This window comes from Camellia sinensis, chromosome 14 (assembly GCF_055761805.1).
Source record: "Camellia sinensis isolate YWXY chromosome 14, ASM5576180v1, whole genome shotgun sequence".
NCBI classification, from domain to species: Eukaryota; Viridiplantae; Streptophyta; class Magnoliopsida; order Ericales; family Theaceae; genus Camellia; species Camellia sinensis.
In genome coordinates, this window is record NC_138974.1 from 1491696 (window position 1) to 1509905 (window position 18210).

General features: G+C 35.2%; 1 protein-coding gene across 11 annotated transcripts in view; it reads left to right on the plus strand.

Annotated features, from left to right (window-relative positions):
* Positions 1 to 18210, plus strand: part of LOC114323085 (initiation factor 4F subunit (DUF1350)) — a 55087-nt gene that overhangs the window by 7145 nt on the left and 29732 nt on the right. For 4 of the 11 annotated variants that reach the window (XM_028270552.2, XM_028270553.2, XM_082905765.1 and 1 more), the window contains exons 3-6: positions 9658 to 9861; positions 13621 to 13678; positions 13854 to 13916; positions 17157 to 17232. In XM_028270552.2, the coding sequence (XP_028126353.2) occupies positions 9658 to 9861; positions 13621 to 13678; positions 13854 to 13916; positions 17157 to 17232 (401 nt within the window). The remainder of the gene's footprint in view (positions 1 to 9657; positions 9862 to 13620; positions 13679 to 13853; positions 13917 to 17156; positions 17233 to 18210) is intronic. The other 7 variants (XM_028270555.2, XM_082905763.1, XM_082905764.1 and 4 more) reach the window with 3 other exon arrangements.

An 18210-nucleotide genomic window follows, 5' to 3' on the forward strand; every position in this document is an offset into this window, starting at 1 on the left:
CCACTTACATATTATATATTACCACTATCTACCACTATCATATTATATACATGCCACTATCTACCACCAACACCACTATCATATTCTATACATGCCACTATCTACCACCAACACCACTATCATATTCTATACATGCCACTATCTACCACCAACACCACTATCATATGCCACTATCTTATTATATGCATTAACACAAATTTCCAGCACTCCCCCTCAAGCTGGTTTGAAGATATCTTCCATAGCCAGCTTGCTAGTCAGCTTATCAAATTGCTTCTTGTGTAGTCCCTTCGTAAGCACATCAGTTAATTGTTCACCTGTTGGAAGGTAGGTCATACAGATTATGCCAGCATTGATTTTCTCCTTGATGAAATGTTTATCCACTTCTATATGTTTTGTGCGATCATGTAGAATTGGATTATGAGCTATAGATATAGCTGCTTTGTTGTCACAATAGACCTTCATAGGTGTCGGGTGAGAAAGCTTTAATTCTTCAAGAATTCTTTTAATCCACATTACTTCACAGATTCCATGGGCAACAGCTCTGAACTCTGCTTCTGCACTACTTCTAGCTACCATATTCTGTTTTTTACTCCGCCATGTAACTAGGTTCCCACCTACAAAGGAGCAGTATCCGGATGTTGATCTCCTGTCTGTAACACTTCCTGCCCAGTCTGCATCTGTGTATACTTCAACTTGAAGATGTCCATGTTTCTTGAACAGTAAGCCTCTCCCTGGAGTTCCTTTCAAATATCTTAAGATCTTATAAACGGCCTCAAAGTGCTCTGCCCCTGGTGAGTGCATGAACTGACTTACCATGCTGACTGCAAAGGCAATATCAGGCCGCGTATGAGACAAGTAAATCAATTTCCCGACAAGTCGTTGATATTGTTCCCTCTCTTTGACTTCTTCAGCCTTAGCAGCTTGTAACTTCAAGTTAGGCTCGATCGGAGTCTCCACTATCTTACAACCAAGCATACTTGTTTCTCCAAGGAGATCAAGAACATATTTTCTCTGATTAACGAATATACCTTCCTTGGATCTTGCAAATTCCATTCCGAGGAAATACTTGAGGGCTCCCAGATCCTTAATGTGAAATTCTTTTGCGAGTTTCTCTTTGAGGGCTGCTAACTCTGCTTCATCATTACCAGTTAAAATGATGTCATCAACATAAACAATCAAAATTGTAATTTTACTATTTTTTGAATGTTTATAAAATATTGTGTGATCTGCTTGACTCTGCGAGAAGCCACAACTGATAACTGCCTTCCCAAAGCGTTCAAACCACGCTCTTGGTGATTGTTTGAGTCCGTATAATGACTTGTTCAATCTGCATACTCTGTCGCTTCCAAGTCTCTGCTCAAATCCCGGCGGTAGGCTCATGAACACCTCCTCTTCAAGATCACCATTGAGAAATGCATTTTTAATGTCAAGTTGATGTAGAGGCCAATCTGAATTTACTGCAAGAGATAACAGTACTCTGATGGAATTTATTTTAGCAACAGGAGCAAACGTCTCCTGATAGTCGATCCCATAAGTTTGAGTGAAGCCTTTAGCCACCAGTCTCGCCTTGTATCTCTCAACGCTTCCATCTGCGTTACATTTTATCGTAAACACCCATTTACACCCAACTGTTTTCTTGTCTTTGGGTAGATCAACTATCTCCCAAGTACCACTTCTCCTTAAAGTATTCATCTCCTCCATGACTGCTAATTTTCAATTCGGATCATCCAATGCTTCCTGTATATTCCTTGGAACAAACAAGTGTGAAATCCTAGATGTGAAAGCTCTATGGTTTTTAGACAGTCTTTGATAGGAGAGGTAATTTGCAATAGGATGTTTAATGCAATTTCGGACACCTTTCCTTATTGCTATAGGAACATCAAGGTCGGAAATAGAAAGAATAGGATTACCTAAAATTTCGATGCCAGAACTCGGGTGGACATTCGGGTCATTAGGATGGACATTCGGGTCATTATTCCTCATATGAAATCGCTTCCTAGTATAAACCTGAAGCTCAGGATTTAGATCATTTTGTAGTACTTCTCCCCCTAAACAAGAATCTTCTTGACTAGGCACCATAGAACTTGGTTCTCCTAAGTGATCATTATCAGACAGATGTGGTTTTTGTGTAGGATAAATGACATTAGGGAGCGGGATAGAAATATTCCAAAAACGGTCTTCTACTCCACTTGTCTCCCCTTGAAGAGAAGTGTTGGGGAAATAGGATTTTGTTTCCACAAATGACACATCCATACTCACATGAAATTTCTTGGTTTGAGGATCGAAACACTTATACCCCTTTTTGTTTGAGGAATAACCCAAAAAAACACATTTTATAGCACAGGGGTCAAGTTTTGAACGAAATTGACTAGGAACATGAACATAGGCAGTACATCCAAAAACTTTGGTGGGTAAATCAAAAAACAACCTCGTGTCAGGAAAAAAAGTTTTGAGACAATCGAAAGGTGTTTTGTATGTTAACACCTTTGTAGGCATCCTGTTTATCAAATAAGAGGCTGTTAAAATTGCTTCACCCCATAAATATTTAGGAACATGCATGTAAAACATTATAGCACGTGCTACTTCAAGTAGATGTTTATTTTTTCGTTCTGCAATGCCATTTTGTTGAGGGGTATCCCGACATGTAGATTGATGAAAAATCTCATTTTTTTCCAAAAACTCACCCAACTGCTCATTGAAATATTCTGTTCCATTATCAGAATGTAAAATACCAATTTTGGTTTGAAATTGGTTTTCAATCATATTGTAAAAATTTGTGAATAAATTTTTCACGTCAGATTTTTTATTCATCAAATAAATCCAACATAAGCGGGTATGGTCATCAATAAATGTAACAAACCATCTTTTACCAGAAAGAGTAGTGATTTTAGAAGGGCCCCAAACATCACTATGAATCAAATAAAAAGGTTTGGAAGCCTGGTAAGGTTTTGGCAAATAAGTAGAGCGATGAAATTTTGCAAAAATGCAACTTTCACAATGAAAAGAAGAACAATCAATCCCTTTAAATAATTCTGGAAATAAATGTTTCAGATAAAGAAAACTAGGATGTCCTAGCCTATAGTGCCATAGCATTATTTTTTCTCGAACAGAGATTGAACTAGTACTATTAAAGCTCTGAGCTTTTTTATTACTAACAGGTACTTCATCAAAGTAGTAAAGACCTTCAAGCATCCTAGCACGCCCAATCATCATCCCCGAGTTCTGGTCCTGAAATTCACAATGGGATTCAAAAAATGTAGCACGACAATTAGAATCCTTAGATAGTTTACTGACAGACAAAAGGTTACAGGCTAAGTTGGGGACGTGAAGAACAACATTGAGATTAATTTTCTCAGTTAGTTTAATAAATCCTTTTCCTGCAATATGTGAAAAACTACCATCGGCTATTCTGATTTTGTCATGACCAGAACAAGGGAAATAGGTACTAAATAAATGGGAAAAACTAGTCATGTGATCGGAGGCACCGGAATCTATGATCCACGGAGAGAAGTTTAGGCAAGAGAAGGCTTTAGGATTTCTACCTGTTTGTGCCAACAAAACACTAGGAGTACCGGATGAGGAGTTGGATTTTATCAGCTTTAAGAGTTGATCAATCTGCTCTTTGTTGAAGGGACCTGAATCGGCTTCATTAGCGGTAGGAAAGCCACGATTCTTCTCTCCTTGTTTGCTGCTTTTCCAGTTGACAGGTTTGCCATGGATCTTCCAACACGTTTCGCGTGTATGGTGAGGCTTGTTGCAAAAATCACACCAGACCCGTGGCTTATCATCAAACCTGCGCTGGTAATTTGCAGCCTTGTTGGCCGCAGCATCGCTAATTAAAGTAGAAATTTCAATTGATTCACCAGTACCTTTTTTCTTAAGCATGACGCTCCTTCGGCTCTCTTCCCTTCTGACTTCGGCAAATACTTCGCCAATGGATGGGAGAGGAGGTCTGCCAATAATTCTTCCTCGCACTTCATCGAACTCAATGTTGAGGCCAGCAAGAAACTTGTAAATACGGCTGTCTTCCACAGTTTTCTTGTGGTGGTTGCAGTCGTCAACCGATTTCCATTCGTATGTGTTGAAGATGTCAAGATCCTGCCACAACCTTTTCAACGAATTGAAATATTTGGTGACGGAATCATCTCCTTGACGAATCTCTCCCAACTTCAAAGTTAATTCGAAAACTTGAGATTGATTTCCTAGGTCAGAATACATCTGACTAACATTATCCCACAATTCTTGTGCAGTAGGATAGCACATGTAATTAGAGCTTATATCCTCTTCCATGGAATTGACCAACCATGTCATAACCATGGAGTTTTCAGCGTCCCAACTGTCGAACAGCGGATCATTAACAGCAGGAGCCTTCTTGTCACCAGTGATGTAACCGATCTTTCCTTGCCCACGGATATACATCTGGACAGATTGTGACCAGCGGAGAAAATTATCACCATTTAGGCGGATGGTGGTGATTTGGACAGAGTGAGAGTTGGACGTTTTCACCGGAATGGCAGCGGCAGGGGTTGAAGTGGTTTCGGACGTGACTTCCGACATGGCTATGACGGTTTTAGGGCTGCTGTGTTTTTTGTAGCTCTGATACCAACTTAGAAAATATGAGGAAGAAGAACTCCGAAAATATGAGGAAGAATGAATATATTTCTGTTATATTCAAAACTTCTTATTTTACAAGACCAAATGACACTCCTTATATAGGAGATATTACAAACATCATTATAACCCATTATATGCCACTTACATATTCAATTAAATCACAATTAATCATAAATCCTTAATTATATTTTTTGTATATTGTAATTCCTAACATCTTAATATAATTTTAATTTAATTATATTTTAGATTAGTCTTTAATTATTATTTACTTTATATTTTAGATCAATCTTGAAGTGGGTTAAAACTAGCTAAAGCAATAAGGGTGGGCCCAACGTTTGAGACTCGCTCCGAAGTGGCGGGTTACGGAGCTCGACCCACGTACAAGACTCGCTTCGAAGTGGGGAGCTACGTAGCTTGGCCCATGTGCAAGATCCACTCCAAAGTGACGAGCTATGGAGCTCGCCCAACAAGCAAGACACGCTCTGAAGTGGGCGAGCTATGAAGCTCGGCCCAATGTGCAAGGCATGCTCTGAAGCAGGTATATTGTGGAGCTCTGCCATGCGACCAACATCTACTCTAAGATAGGTGAAACAATGAGGCAGTTGAAGATGGATCTTCATCAAGGGGGCAAGCCCTACATTCGGCCTTACGTTTGGTGGTCTTTCCTGAACGAATCAAGCTACAAAGGAACAAACAAGAACAAAGATGTTTCCCAAGTAGATAGGACATTACCTGTCCCTATACCCCTATCTGCATAGAACGTGGGGACATGGAGACGCAGGGGGACACAACGCACACATGACAGGCCTGCGCACCTAAGTGTTAGGCGGACTTGTTGTCCTTCTCCAATGAGAGACGATAATGGATAAGACAAATAGGGACATATGACAGAGAGAGACAAAGACCTTGGAGGAGAAGCAAGCTCCTTGTATATAAGGTAAACTCATTTATCTTTCTTGGGATTCGAATTCTATTATCTGAGCAGTACATTCTCTTTGCATCCTCTCCTTCTTCCCTAGTCCTTGCCTTTACCATTGGAGGGGTTTTCGGACCAAACCCCGGTTGGGTGGCCCTCACCATTTGCTACATTGTGCAGACTTTGCTTCTCAAAAAGCGTAGTTAGGCCACGAAGTTTTGCCCTTTTTTGTAGTGCGAAATTGCAGGATTCGTCCAACCAGGTGACGAATCTTCGTAAGAAGCGCGATTTCGCGTTTCTTAGAAAGAAACGTGTAAGAATCGCGTTCCTGTAGAGGGAGAAACGTGATCCTGTCCAAGATGGGATCGTTGGTGGAAAAGAAAAGCAAAACAGAGAGATACACCCTAATTCGCTGAATACGCAGAGAGAAACCCTAACTCGAATACAGAGAGATAAAAACCCTAACTAATTGAATATATATATAGAGAGAGAGATAGACAAAGAGAGAGAGAGAGATAGAGAAAGGGTGAAGAAGAACTTGTTGAAGCCCAATCTGTTATTCTTCTTCGTTCTTTATTTTTCTTCTTCTTCTGTTCATCTCTCTCCATGAGTCTGCACGATCGTCTCTTTCTCGCTTTCGACTTTGTCTCTCGCTTGTGTTGAACTCATCGACTCTACACGATGGTCTTTCTCTCTTCTTTCTGAGCAATCGTCTCTCTCTCTCTTCTCTTCTCTCCTCTGTTCTATTCGTGTTTGATGTCCCTAATTCCTTATTTTATATATATATATATATATATATGTATTAACAAAAAACCCCCCTTTTTTTTTCCTTTCATCTTTTTCTTTTTTTTTTTTTTTCTATTTTTTTGAATATTCTTATTTTCTCAACTTAAACATACATAAAATAAAATAAAAAAAGTTGTAAGAAAAAATTAATTTGTAAATGAAATTTGATATTAAAGTAAATGAATAAAATTTAAAAATAAATAAATAAATACTATATATTTTTTAATTTTACATATAATAAATAAGATTATATATTGTCAAGTTTTTTTATTTGATTAGATGATTAAGAATTAATGATATTTTGTATTAGTGATGAATTTTCTAATGGGATTCTATTATATTTTTGTGTAGCAATATAAGTCATTAAATTTAATATATTTAAATAAAGCCACTCCAAAATTTTTGAATTAATTTTATTTATATATGCATAATATACATACATACATACATATATATATATATATATATATCTAAGCGCTCCCCAAGGCGCTTCTAACCTAAGAAACTTCTATCGGCTCCCGCTCCCGCCTCCGCCTCCGCTCCCGCTCCCGCTCTCGCTCATGCCTCGGCTTCCGCTTCATGCAACTAAGCCCCACACAAATCCTTAATTATATTTTAATTTAATTTAATTTTAATTAATATGTTAATTTATTTTAGGTTTGGAGAAGATGGGATAAAATTGTTTTTTTGTTGTGTTAATTTCATTTTATTTTTTCAAAAAATCCAAGCCCATTGTAAAAAATGGTGTGTGATACACCTATTAGTTTGGATGGAAAAACTAATTGTGACACTTTAGTCCAAAACCATATGGGGGCTTTTTGGCTATATTTGAACCATAAGACATAAAGTGCTATGGTTTCAAACCATGAGGGGGTAAAATGAATTTTACCCCATTTATAATTACTTTTGAGGGGCAATTTTGGAAACTTCCATATTTGAAATTTTGACTTTTCAAAGTGGACATGCATTTTGGGATATCCAAAAATAGAATGGTAAGGGAAAAAAAAAGGGACAGAGGAAGTAATATGCTTGAGAGCTTCATGATTGGATTAAGAATAAACTCCTTTTAGGTCAAATGATAGCTAAATGCTTGACGGATTACACAATAGCATAGAATTCCAAGTCATAAGTAGAATATTTAAGGTTGGCCCCATCCAACTTTTCACTAAAGAAGGCAATAGGTTATCCCTCTGGACATAGAACCCCACCAATTCCCACACTCAATGCATCACAATCAAGCTTAATTAAAATCTGGCAATGCCAAGATAAGAGCTTTAGTAAGCATCTTCTTCAAGAAGTGAAAACCATTGGCAGCTTTTATAGACCACACAAAAGTCTTTTGCTTGAGGCAATCGCTTAGAAGAGTTGCAACGCTACCAAAGTTTCAAATAAACTGTTGATAGAAAGTAACCAAGCCATAGAAGCTTCTCACCTCTTGTATACTAGAAGGGGGTAGTCCAATCTACAAATGCATTGACCTTATCTTCATCTATTAGAACCCCTCTAGAAGACACAACATAGCCTAAGAACACCACTTTCTCAATGGCAAAGTTGCACTTCTTCATGTTGCTATAAAATTTATCTCTTCTGAATATATCAATACATGCCAAAAGTGAACCAAGTGATCCTCAAGGCGGCGACTATACACCAAAATATCATCAAAGTATACCACTACACATACTCCCAAGTGTGGCTGGCTACATTACATGGACTCGGGTACGAGTGTCGGGTGCGGGTATGTACCTAGAGGTCGACTCAACAAACCTCTAAATGAGGGATATGCAGGTATGTCTAAAAAATACCCAAAAATTAGACACGAGTACGTGGATATGGCTAAACATGGATGTGTCAACAAAATATTATGTATTTTTCTGATAAAATTTTATGTATTTTTCTGATAACATGGCGGTTCTATTATAATTTCTCCTCAAACCAAAGGTACCACTCCCAATAATTTCTTTTCACCACACCACACCCACTAATCACCCATATTTGAATTGGCATCCCCCTAAAATATAAAATATAAAATATAAAAATTATTTTAGGTATAAAATAATTTATATTAAATATGATTTTATTATATATACATTTTAAAAATAGATGATTTATTATATATATATAATTAATAAAATAATAATTTATGTATATAATTATTTTATAATATAAATAATTTATATTATATATGATTTATTTTATATTATAGATGATTTATTTTGTTATCTGTTAAAAAAAAGAGAGAAGACAGATCAATAAGAGAGAGAGAGAGAGAGAGAGAGAGAGAGAGATTAAGAGAGGAGAAGAAGAGAGAGATCAAGAGAGAAGATAGAGAAGGATATCGAGCATCGAGGGAAGAAAATAGATAGATCGAGCGAAGAAGATTGAGATCTGATGATTCCTACTACCAAGCCCTAATTTCCATTTTCGTAACCCTAATTGCAAGTATGCCGTATCCATTTTCTTATTGCCGTATCTTGGCTGTATTCCATACCCTTACTCGTGTCGTGTCGTGTCAACATGGGTACTTCGCCAGAAGTGACGAGTCTGTGTAACGTAGGTGGTTGTTAACAAATAAGTCATTACCTGCATGAAAGTGCTAGGGCCATTAGTGAGCTTAAAGGGCATTACAATCACTCAAAGATCCCATTAAGGGAGTCTTGAAGGCTGTCTTCCATTCATCACTCGATCTAATTCTAATTTGATGATAGCCATTCCTTGGATCAATCTTGAAAAGATCCTGGAAGTGGCTAGGCAATCCAACATATAATCCAATCTTGGAATTGGAAACCAATACTTGATACTTATCTTGTTAATGGCTCAACTATCCACACATCCTCTATGAACCATCCTTTATAGGAATCAAAAGAACTGGCACTACACAGGGACTGAGACTCTCCTGTATGTAGCCCTAGCCCAAGAGTTCTTAAACCTGCCTTTGAATTTTTGGAGACATTCTATAGGCTGTTTTTTTTGGAAGAGCTGAATCATGCACCAAATCAATACAAAGTTGGATATATTGCATTGGAGGCAACTTGGGAGGTAGGTCATTTGGATTTCACTACAATTGGGAGTATTGATCAACTCTAGAGCTCTGATACAAAATGGTGCAATTAGAATTGCAATCAAGATCAAAATTGAGAGAGAGACAGAAGAAAATCCCTAACCCTAGTGGTAACCCCCAACTCTTATTTAACTTAACAAGGAACAAATGACACAATACTAGGATTAATTTTGATTTCTACACATTAATCTACTGCGTCACTTAGTCTCTTTATAATACTTTAAAAAGATATGTATTTGTATCTCTGAATCTCGGCTATATCCCTTGTTTTCTATCCTTGCAGCTATCTACTTGAGCTTCTAGCAAATGAAGGCTATCTTATCATTTCTGTGCCTTATAATGTGACCTTTGATCATGCTGAAGCTGCTAGAGAAATTTATGAGAGGTTCATTGCATGCTTGGATAGAATTTCAACATCTGGATTGCCCAGTGCTAACCTAACAGCTACTGAATTGTTTAACCTTCCACTTTATTCCGTTGGCCACAGGTGAGTTCATCTCAGTGCCTTATCTCTAAAATTATCGTTAGAAGGGTCTAGATGGTCTCTTTTCACCTAAAGATGAGGGTCCTGTTTCATTCATGCCACTCTTTGCATCAACATATGCATGAACTTGCATATTATGTCCTTGATCTATGCTTGGATTCATGGAGGTTTGATATTATCATATATTATTAGTATAAAGTGTTTGTCCCTGTAATTATAATGAGAGAACAGGGAAATTATTGGGTATAATATGGAGGGTTTTGTAGAAGAGGGGGTGTTGATTAGATCTATCAATGTGATCAAGAACTGATGGGAGTTGTGTGATCAACAACAGGGAAAAGTGGGAGTTGTATAATCTTCGCAAAAGAAAGAGACTACAACTTTCCCATAACAACAAACTGGCATCAAGGGTCATTGGCTTTTTATCCTTTTTGCGTTTCTATTGATGAACTTAAAATATTCAAGAGGATGTCTAATGATGACATAGTTTTTGTTGATAAAAATGCAGTAGGGTTTAATTCCAAGTTAGAATTTTGGAGAGATTCCAGATCACATAGATTTTATGTCAAATAGGATGAAAGAGAAAATAAAATCAAAATGTAGTTGGAACCAAACTAGAAGTAGAAATGTGGATTTAGTGAAATATGCTAGATAAGGGAGATACTAAAGAGTGACTAGTTTTTTCTAGCTAGCTTTAATCGAGAAGGATATTACCCATTAAGTAGTTGGATTAACCAAATGGAGAAATTCTTCAGAAGTTTTATGTAATTGTAGAAATATTTAATATGTAAAAGGATAAGTTTTATAAACAGTTGTAAAGCCATTGATTGGAGATCAGATGAGGGAAAATCAAGTAATCTTGTATGGTCATGTGTAACAACATAGTAATGGGAATGATTTGATTCTTATTGAAGGCGCCAAAAGAACAAAAGGAATGGGGGAAAAAAAAAACATGGGTTTAGGTTGTGGATGGCGATTTGCTTGTTTGGGACTTAGTAGCCGGAATTATGGAGGATACTCACAAATCTGAGGAAGAAGCGCGATTTTGTGCTTCTGAGGAAGAATCGGAGAAGAATTGCGAGTTTGAGGAGTGAGAAACGCGAATCTGATGTGAGAAGGAAGCGATCAAGATCTCGAGCTCTCGATCTCGATCTCTCTGTCTCTTGATCTTCTTCTCTCTCTCGATCGCTCTATCTTTGCCTCTCGTTTTCTCTCTTTTCTTCTCGATCTCTCTGTCTCGTTCTTTTTCTCTCTTCGATCATCTTCATCACTCTCTTCTCTCACTGTTGATCTCGATTGTCTTCCTCTCTCTCTCCTCTCACTGTCAATCTCCTCTTTGTCTCTAAGCTTCTCCCTGCTCTCTCTCTTTTTGTTTGAATATAATTTACTTTTTATAATATAATTGATCATATATAATATATATAATATAATTTATCATACAATATATATATATATAATAAAATTTATAAATTATGATTTTTATCATATATAATAAAATATCTAATTGTTATTTCTTAAAATATCATATATAATAATAATTTTAGTAAATTATTATTTCTTAACTTTTTAACATATAATAAATAAAATAAATCATCTAATTGTTTAAAAGAAATCTAATTAAATCATATATAATAATATCACTCCGTAAGCGCTCCTAATCTACGACTCCTCTAAGTGGCCACGTTCCCTCGCTCCCGCTTCGTGCAAATAAGGTTTGGGATTAATAGAGTACATGCTTTTACAATGAACTGATTGGAGAAGGCAGACCCATGTAAATGACCACTTGTAATTGGTATTAAGGCCTTTTGAGTTGAGGGGATTTATTGGATATTAGCCTAAAGAACTAATTATATTCTCCAATGAAGTACCAAAAAATTTCTTATTGTTTTCCTTTTATTACTTTTGGGGTCAGGCAATAGGATTAAACTTGTATCATTAGCTCCTTGTGAGCAAGCTAGACAACTTTGATAAACATCATGATTTTGATGCTCAAGATCATTCAAAATTTATTCCAAAGCACATTGATTTGGCATATTAAATATGGAATTTATTACGCATGAATTTAGCAAAACTGAAATGGTTTTATAAAAATAGTATCAGCTAATACCTTGCGACAATTTGCGAGTGAGGGAAAAATGATAGACAGAATTTTGACTTGGTAAATGTTAAAATCACCAGAGCTAAGAAGTACAGACACTTCTAAAAGGGTATTGTGTTCATGTCAGACACCGATACTCGTCGGACACTTCCCGACATGTGTCCAACACTCAGCCAAACGTGTCTTATTTTTTAAAAAAAAAAATAGACTTGGACACATGGAGGACACACATGTCCATTGCTTAAATACACGTATCCATTGTTTAAAGACACACAAAACTAATTATAAGTTTAAACAAAGTAACTTGGAATATGATGATAAAAGAAAAAACAATATCAATTTATAGAAATTAGTGTTATATTACATTTATTTATTATATTAGAATCATGTATTCATATAATAAATATATAAAATTATTTATTCTGTACATGTCCTCCACCTGTTGTGTCTTATATTTTTTGAAAATTGTCAGCGTGTCCATGTTGTGTCACGTGTCTGTGTCCGTGCTTCTTAGCACCAGAGAAACTTATTTAATTGTAAAAGCTCAAGCTTACAGAGGTACTTATACCTTCTGTTGAAAAATTTAGTGCTAGGGTTGGGTTCCTTATCAGTGTCATCTTTACAAAGGATTGCAGAAACTTGGCTTAAGGTTGGTCTAGAATTTTCTGAACTTGTACAGCAGAGTTCACTATCTTCTATGCTTGGCCATAATCTTGTGTTGCAATTGTCTGAGTTTATGTAACTTACAGTAAGTTACACCTAGAAAGGGTTAAATGAGTCTATCCTCATTGTGCAGGTGTTGAGAGCTGCTTCACACCCAAAATTCTTAATTTTGGGCAATGTATTGTGGAGGTGATGTTGAGATTCTGAAATATGTTGTCTTTGTTATTTTTTATTTTGGGTAAATTTTAGAATGAATGTGTTTACATTTAAAAAGTTAAAGTGTCGCTAGTGGGATAGTGTTTAATCTCATCAGTGATGCCCTCAGTTTTGTAGAAAGAGAAATTGGTAGAATTATTGGATATATCTCACCAAGGATCAGGCCTCTCCTGACATAATCTCCATTTAATTGAGCTCGAGTACCAGTCTCTTTATGTTGTTGCTTATGGATCAACAGTCAAAATTGCACAGTACTTGGATTTATTAAATATATTCAACACCTTGAGCTTATATCCTGCTTGGAAGTGATAAAACTGTTTCATTAGGTTAAGATAATAGCTCATAGTGCGACTCTGCTAATTTTTATATGGTGACAAACAATATAAGAACTTTATGCAATGTATGTTTCCAGAAGAAATATAGTGATCACAATCATTTGTATGATATACCTCGTAGCTATCTCATGAACTTGGGTTTTTTTATTTGAATTTGTATTGCACTTTTCAATGGAGGCTGTTGGTTTTATTTTATAATATATCAAGAAAATTAGGCTTTTAGTTATGTCAAATTACATCAGGAAGTGCTGAATCAAGCACATATCAAACGTAATTCCTGATTTAGTGACACTTCACCACTAAATTGTGAGTGCACTTGTTTCTAACTGCTAAATTCTTCCTATCTGTCATGAGTATGATCGTAAGCACTGGGTAAGTCATATTGTTACCTGTTCAGCAGCAGTGCATCTTTGTATTGACATCTTTCTTGTTATTAATTGTTAATTGCAGTAATGGTGCACTTCTCCAACTACTTACAGGAAGTTATTTCTCTGAGAAGATAGCAAAGGTTTGTTTGTTCCCCCTAAAAATCATGTGTGTCTGGCTGGAGCAGATTTGCAAGGATATTTTGAAATCATGTGGTAGTTATGAAACATAATAGACATTTCAAAATGCCCTGTAGTTTAAATTAAAGAAACAATTCTTGGAGAATTGACAAAAAATTCTCATATTTGTTGTGGAAGGCCAATGCCATAATATCATTCAACAACAGGCCAGCGACAGAGGCAGTCCCTTATTTTGAGCAGGTGATTATGTTTGTTTCTTGGCATTTAGTGTTTATTCTGAGATCCTTAAGGTTTCCTTCTAATTGTCAGTTTTATTGTGTTTGGTTTCATATGCATATGGTATTGATATTTATCCCCTAATAAAATTAGATCTTTTTGATGTACTACTCTAGGATTGTAGTCTTCAAAATAGAAAGAAAGTAAAAAATGACAGCCTTCACCAGTCTCTTTTGCAATACATAAAGTTCTTTGTTTAATATTGACAATAGTATTGACAATGTTCTCACAACTCTCCAACATTCAAATGTTGGCTTTAGAAAAACATTTCTGTAGTGCAAAATTTGTTCTCTCTCTCTCTCTCTCTCTCTCTCTCTCTTAGATTGTGCTCTGGTTTGTTTCACATTAAATCTTCTGTCATGGAGACGTGGTGCTGTTTTGTTGCGTTGTTATGAAAGAGACATGTTAATTTTAGGTTCTCATCATGTTAATTTGAGTCATATTTCTTCAAATTCATTTGTTCATAGCTTTTTATATTTATAAACATCTACTAAAAGCATTATCATAGGAAGAAGTTGTTCTACTACTAGAAAAATGTTGCTCATCTAATTGTGGCTTTAAAACTTTATTCTAGAGATTGTTATTTCCTTTCTTCATCTTGTAGTCCTCCCGCCTCCTCTTTTTACTTTTTGTTATATTTTTGCGATTGTTTATTTGTTTAGTTTCACTTTCTTCGCTGTTTTTAGATACTTAAACCATGATTTTTGTCTTTGATAATGGTTAGATCATACTCATGCATATCTCATATCTTTAGAGTAGTTTTTATCATCTTCGTTATTATTTCATCTACTTTTCATGAATATTATATTAGTTTAGGATTGATGTTATATTAATCATGCATATAGGCCCTGTACATCTCATATCTTAGCATTGTCTATTGCTTTGTTTATCTTTAATTGCTTGTTTCATGTAAATATATGCTAGTTTGTTGTACATGTCATACTTAGTGCCTTCCAAGCCATTAGGGTTTCATGTCATGTGTTCTTGCATTAGTCTTCATTTTCTGGTCATATTCATATGATCCTAATGTGATTTTATGGCTTTGCTTCTGAGGAATTTTGTAAGTACCCTTCCCTCCTTTTGCATCTTTTTGTATGTGTTTGCATTATTTCCCATCAATGTCATGTTTCTGTTATTTTACTTGCTATAATTGTCTATGTTGTGTAAATCCATGATTGAAAGGCTATTGCTTAGATTAGATTGCTTCTATCCCATGCAAACAAAAAAGATTATTAGAAACCTTTAAATTTAAGTTCTATTTTTGGGAAGTTTCCATCCTTGGAAACTTTTTAGTTTTGGAAAACTTTCTTGAAGTGATTTTGGAAAGAAAAAGAATCAATAAGTATGGAAGCATTCTAGTAAAAGTGATTTAGTCTGTTTTGGTAAATCACATAGATGGTAGGTTTAGTTTAAATGCATAGGTGAATCAAATTAGAATATGAATTTAATTTATCAAAAAAAAAAAAGAAGAATTTAATTTGGAAATAAATCTATAAAAATTGGGCGAGAAAAGGTGCTCTATCATGACCTTCCCTTTTGTTACCTACCGAACCAAGTTTTTTAGTTATGCCAGATCAAGATTTTGAAAAGCGGCTATGACTGTTACGTAACGGATGTGGTGATTACCACCACCCATAACGCCGCTATAGTGGTGTGACAGAAATTCACAACTGTAATGGCTGATACCGTTACGTAAAGGTGATAATGGCTGTTACACCACCATTACCACTGTTTTTTTTTTTTTTATAATTTTATAATTTTTTTATTTGTTTGTATAAATTCTGTATATAGGCCATTTTTCTCTTTTTTTATTTTTAAGTTGTTAAAATTGCACAAAAATACACAGAACTTAAGTAAAAATCTTCAAGTTCAACAAGACTTGAGTTGCTATCAAGTTTAAATGAGCTTGCTTCTTTCTTTTTCTTTTCAAACTTTCATTTTTTTTTTTTTTTTTTTGAATTGACAAGCTTTCGTTCGTTTCCTTTTCACTTAATTGTTTGAATATTAACTTATATTTCTATTTCCTCTTGACTTGAAGAAAATTTAGATTTCATATTATGTACTTTATTATTATGTTGATATTTTATATTTTATATTTTGAACTTATGTTTATGAGAGTATTATTTTTAATATTAAACATACTTCTTTTTTTTTCTTAACAAGGTGGAAGTTATCCGTAAGTATAATTAGCAAAGCAAAGAAAATTAAATAAATCTAACAATAGGAAAATTCTCTATAGCAACTTAAAATTAAAATAAAAAATTAATATAAATATTGGATCATGTTTCTGAGTGTTTCACATAACAAAGATATTTAATTTAGCTCCAAGCGACACCCATATAACACATTAATCATTATAGGACTTATTTTCCATATTGTAAAAGTTGAGATTCTTTCTCTACAAAGGTCTGCTTGCAATTTTGTTGTTTCCACATGTTTTAATGAAGGACTCGATGTTAGTTTGTGGATATTTAAAGGCTCTTATTGGTTTGCCATTAAAGGCGAGTTGTTTGTTTGTTCAATCTTCTGTATTTTTGATCTTTTCCATTAAAATAATGGGTGCAAGGGAGAAGGGATGAGAGGATATAATGCTTAAATGGATCACTGGTTGAAATTAATGTTGATATAGATCATCAATTATTCAAGTTAAAGCGTAGTTATTGGATCAACTTTTAGTGGGGTGATTTTATACAAGTGGGGCACCATTAACTAACAAAAAATTTGTTGTTATGCGTTAAAATTCAAATGAGATTCAATGTGTGTATTATTTAAGGAATTTGAATGAATTGAAAAAGAAAAAGAAAAAGGTTTGGTTATTATGTGTAATCTCCCTTAAACAGCCTCACCTATGAAGCTTCACTTCACAGGTTCCTTGAAACTGAAACTGAAACTGTAACTGTATACTGTGAGGCAGTAGCTTTCAATGTTAAAACCTGTAACCAGATAACAATCACCTGCTATAAAATTCGAGATTAGGGACAGCTCCTTTCATTACTCGTGTAACTCAACTCCTTTGCATATTCAGATTATTAACACCCAAAAAAAAAAAAGGGGAGAGAAAAGAACAAAAAAATGGCTATATGAAGTTTTTCTTTTGGAGCTTATAAAGTTCTTGAATGTTTATAGGATAGTTACTTGCAGAATTGTCGTGCTTTGGCAAATTACTATTGCACGTTCTAAAGTGTTTGCAATGCTATTCTGCAGTTAGGTCCTCTTGTTAGTCAAATGGTGCCTGTTGTGGAATCATCTCCAATTTATTCCATGGCTAGGAATGTCTCAGGTAGATTGCATTCTTACTCTTGATTTTTCTTTTTGTCTCTCGTTTGGGTAAAACTTGATTTTCTTAATTTAATTTAGAACCATAATCGCATTGTTCCTTTCATTTTTGCCTTTGCAAAGAAAACTCTTATGTTCTTGGGTATAGAAAAACATTCAAACTAGCTTTTTCACTGACACGCCACTCAAGGAAACTTTTATAGACAATTGGCCAAGTTCTTTAAGATATACTTCTTTGTACCAGATACTCCCAAATTTCTAAGCTTTTTCTTGTCTGCCCTACAATCGAACTCTGTTTTTGTGAGGGTTGTTTGATCAAGTTTCTTGTTTAGTCGACTCTTCGTCAAGAGTTTCATCATCTTATCAAACCAGTGGTAAGTCTAGTTAATGCTTCTCCTTGTGACTGTTTGCATGGAGGGAAACACCTCTAACCAAACAAGTTCGCTTCCCCTTTGCTAGAATTGCTTTCAGAACCTGTAGCTTGATAAATTTGTCACTTCTTAACATGCATTCAGTTCTCAAACAGATCTTTTCCTCTAATGCCAAAATTGGTGCAAGACTAAGGCAAGTGATGGCTAGTGACCTAAGATTCTAAAAGTGGGACAAAAATGGCATTTGAGAAATGTTGTAACCAAGCCACAAACTTTTGTTACATGAAACATAAAATTTTGGACATTTTGTTATGCTAATTTGTGGTAAGGTTACGCATTTTGTGGTTGATGTTATGAAATTTTGGGGTGAAGTTACGAAATTTGTGGTAGTACACACCCTTAGAGGGGAGTGTACCATAGGATTTCCCTAGTATACAATATAAATATATCTTTTAAGAAGTGAATGTGCTGTAGGCACTTACCCAAAAAAAAAGAATGTGCTGAAGGGGTCCCTTATCCAAGTAAATATAAAGAAGAAGAAACAAAAGGTATGGTTTTTCTCTCGTATCTCTGTCTCCCTGTATTACTGCTTGTCAGATATATAGATGAAG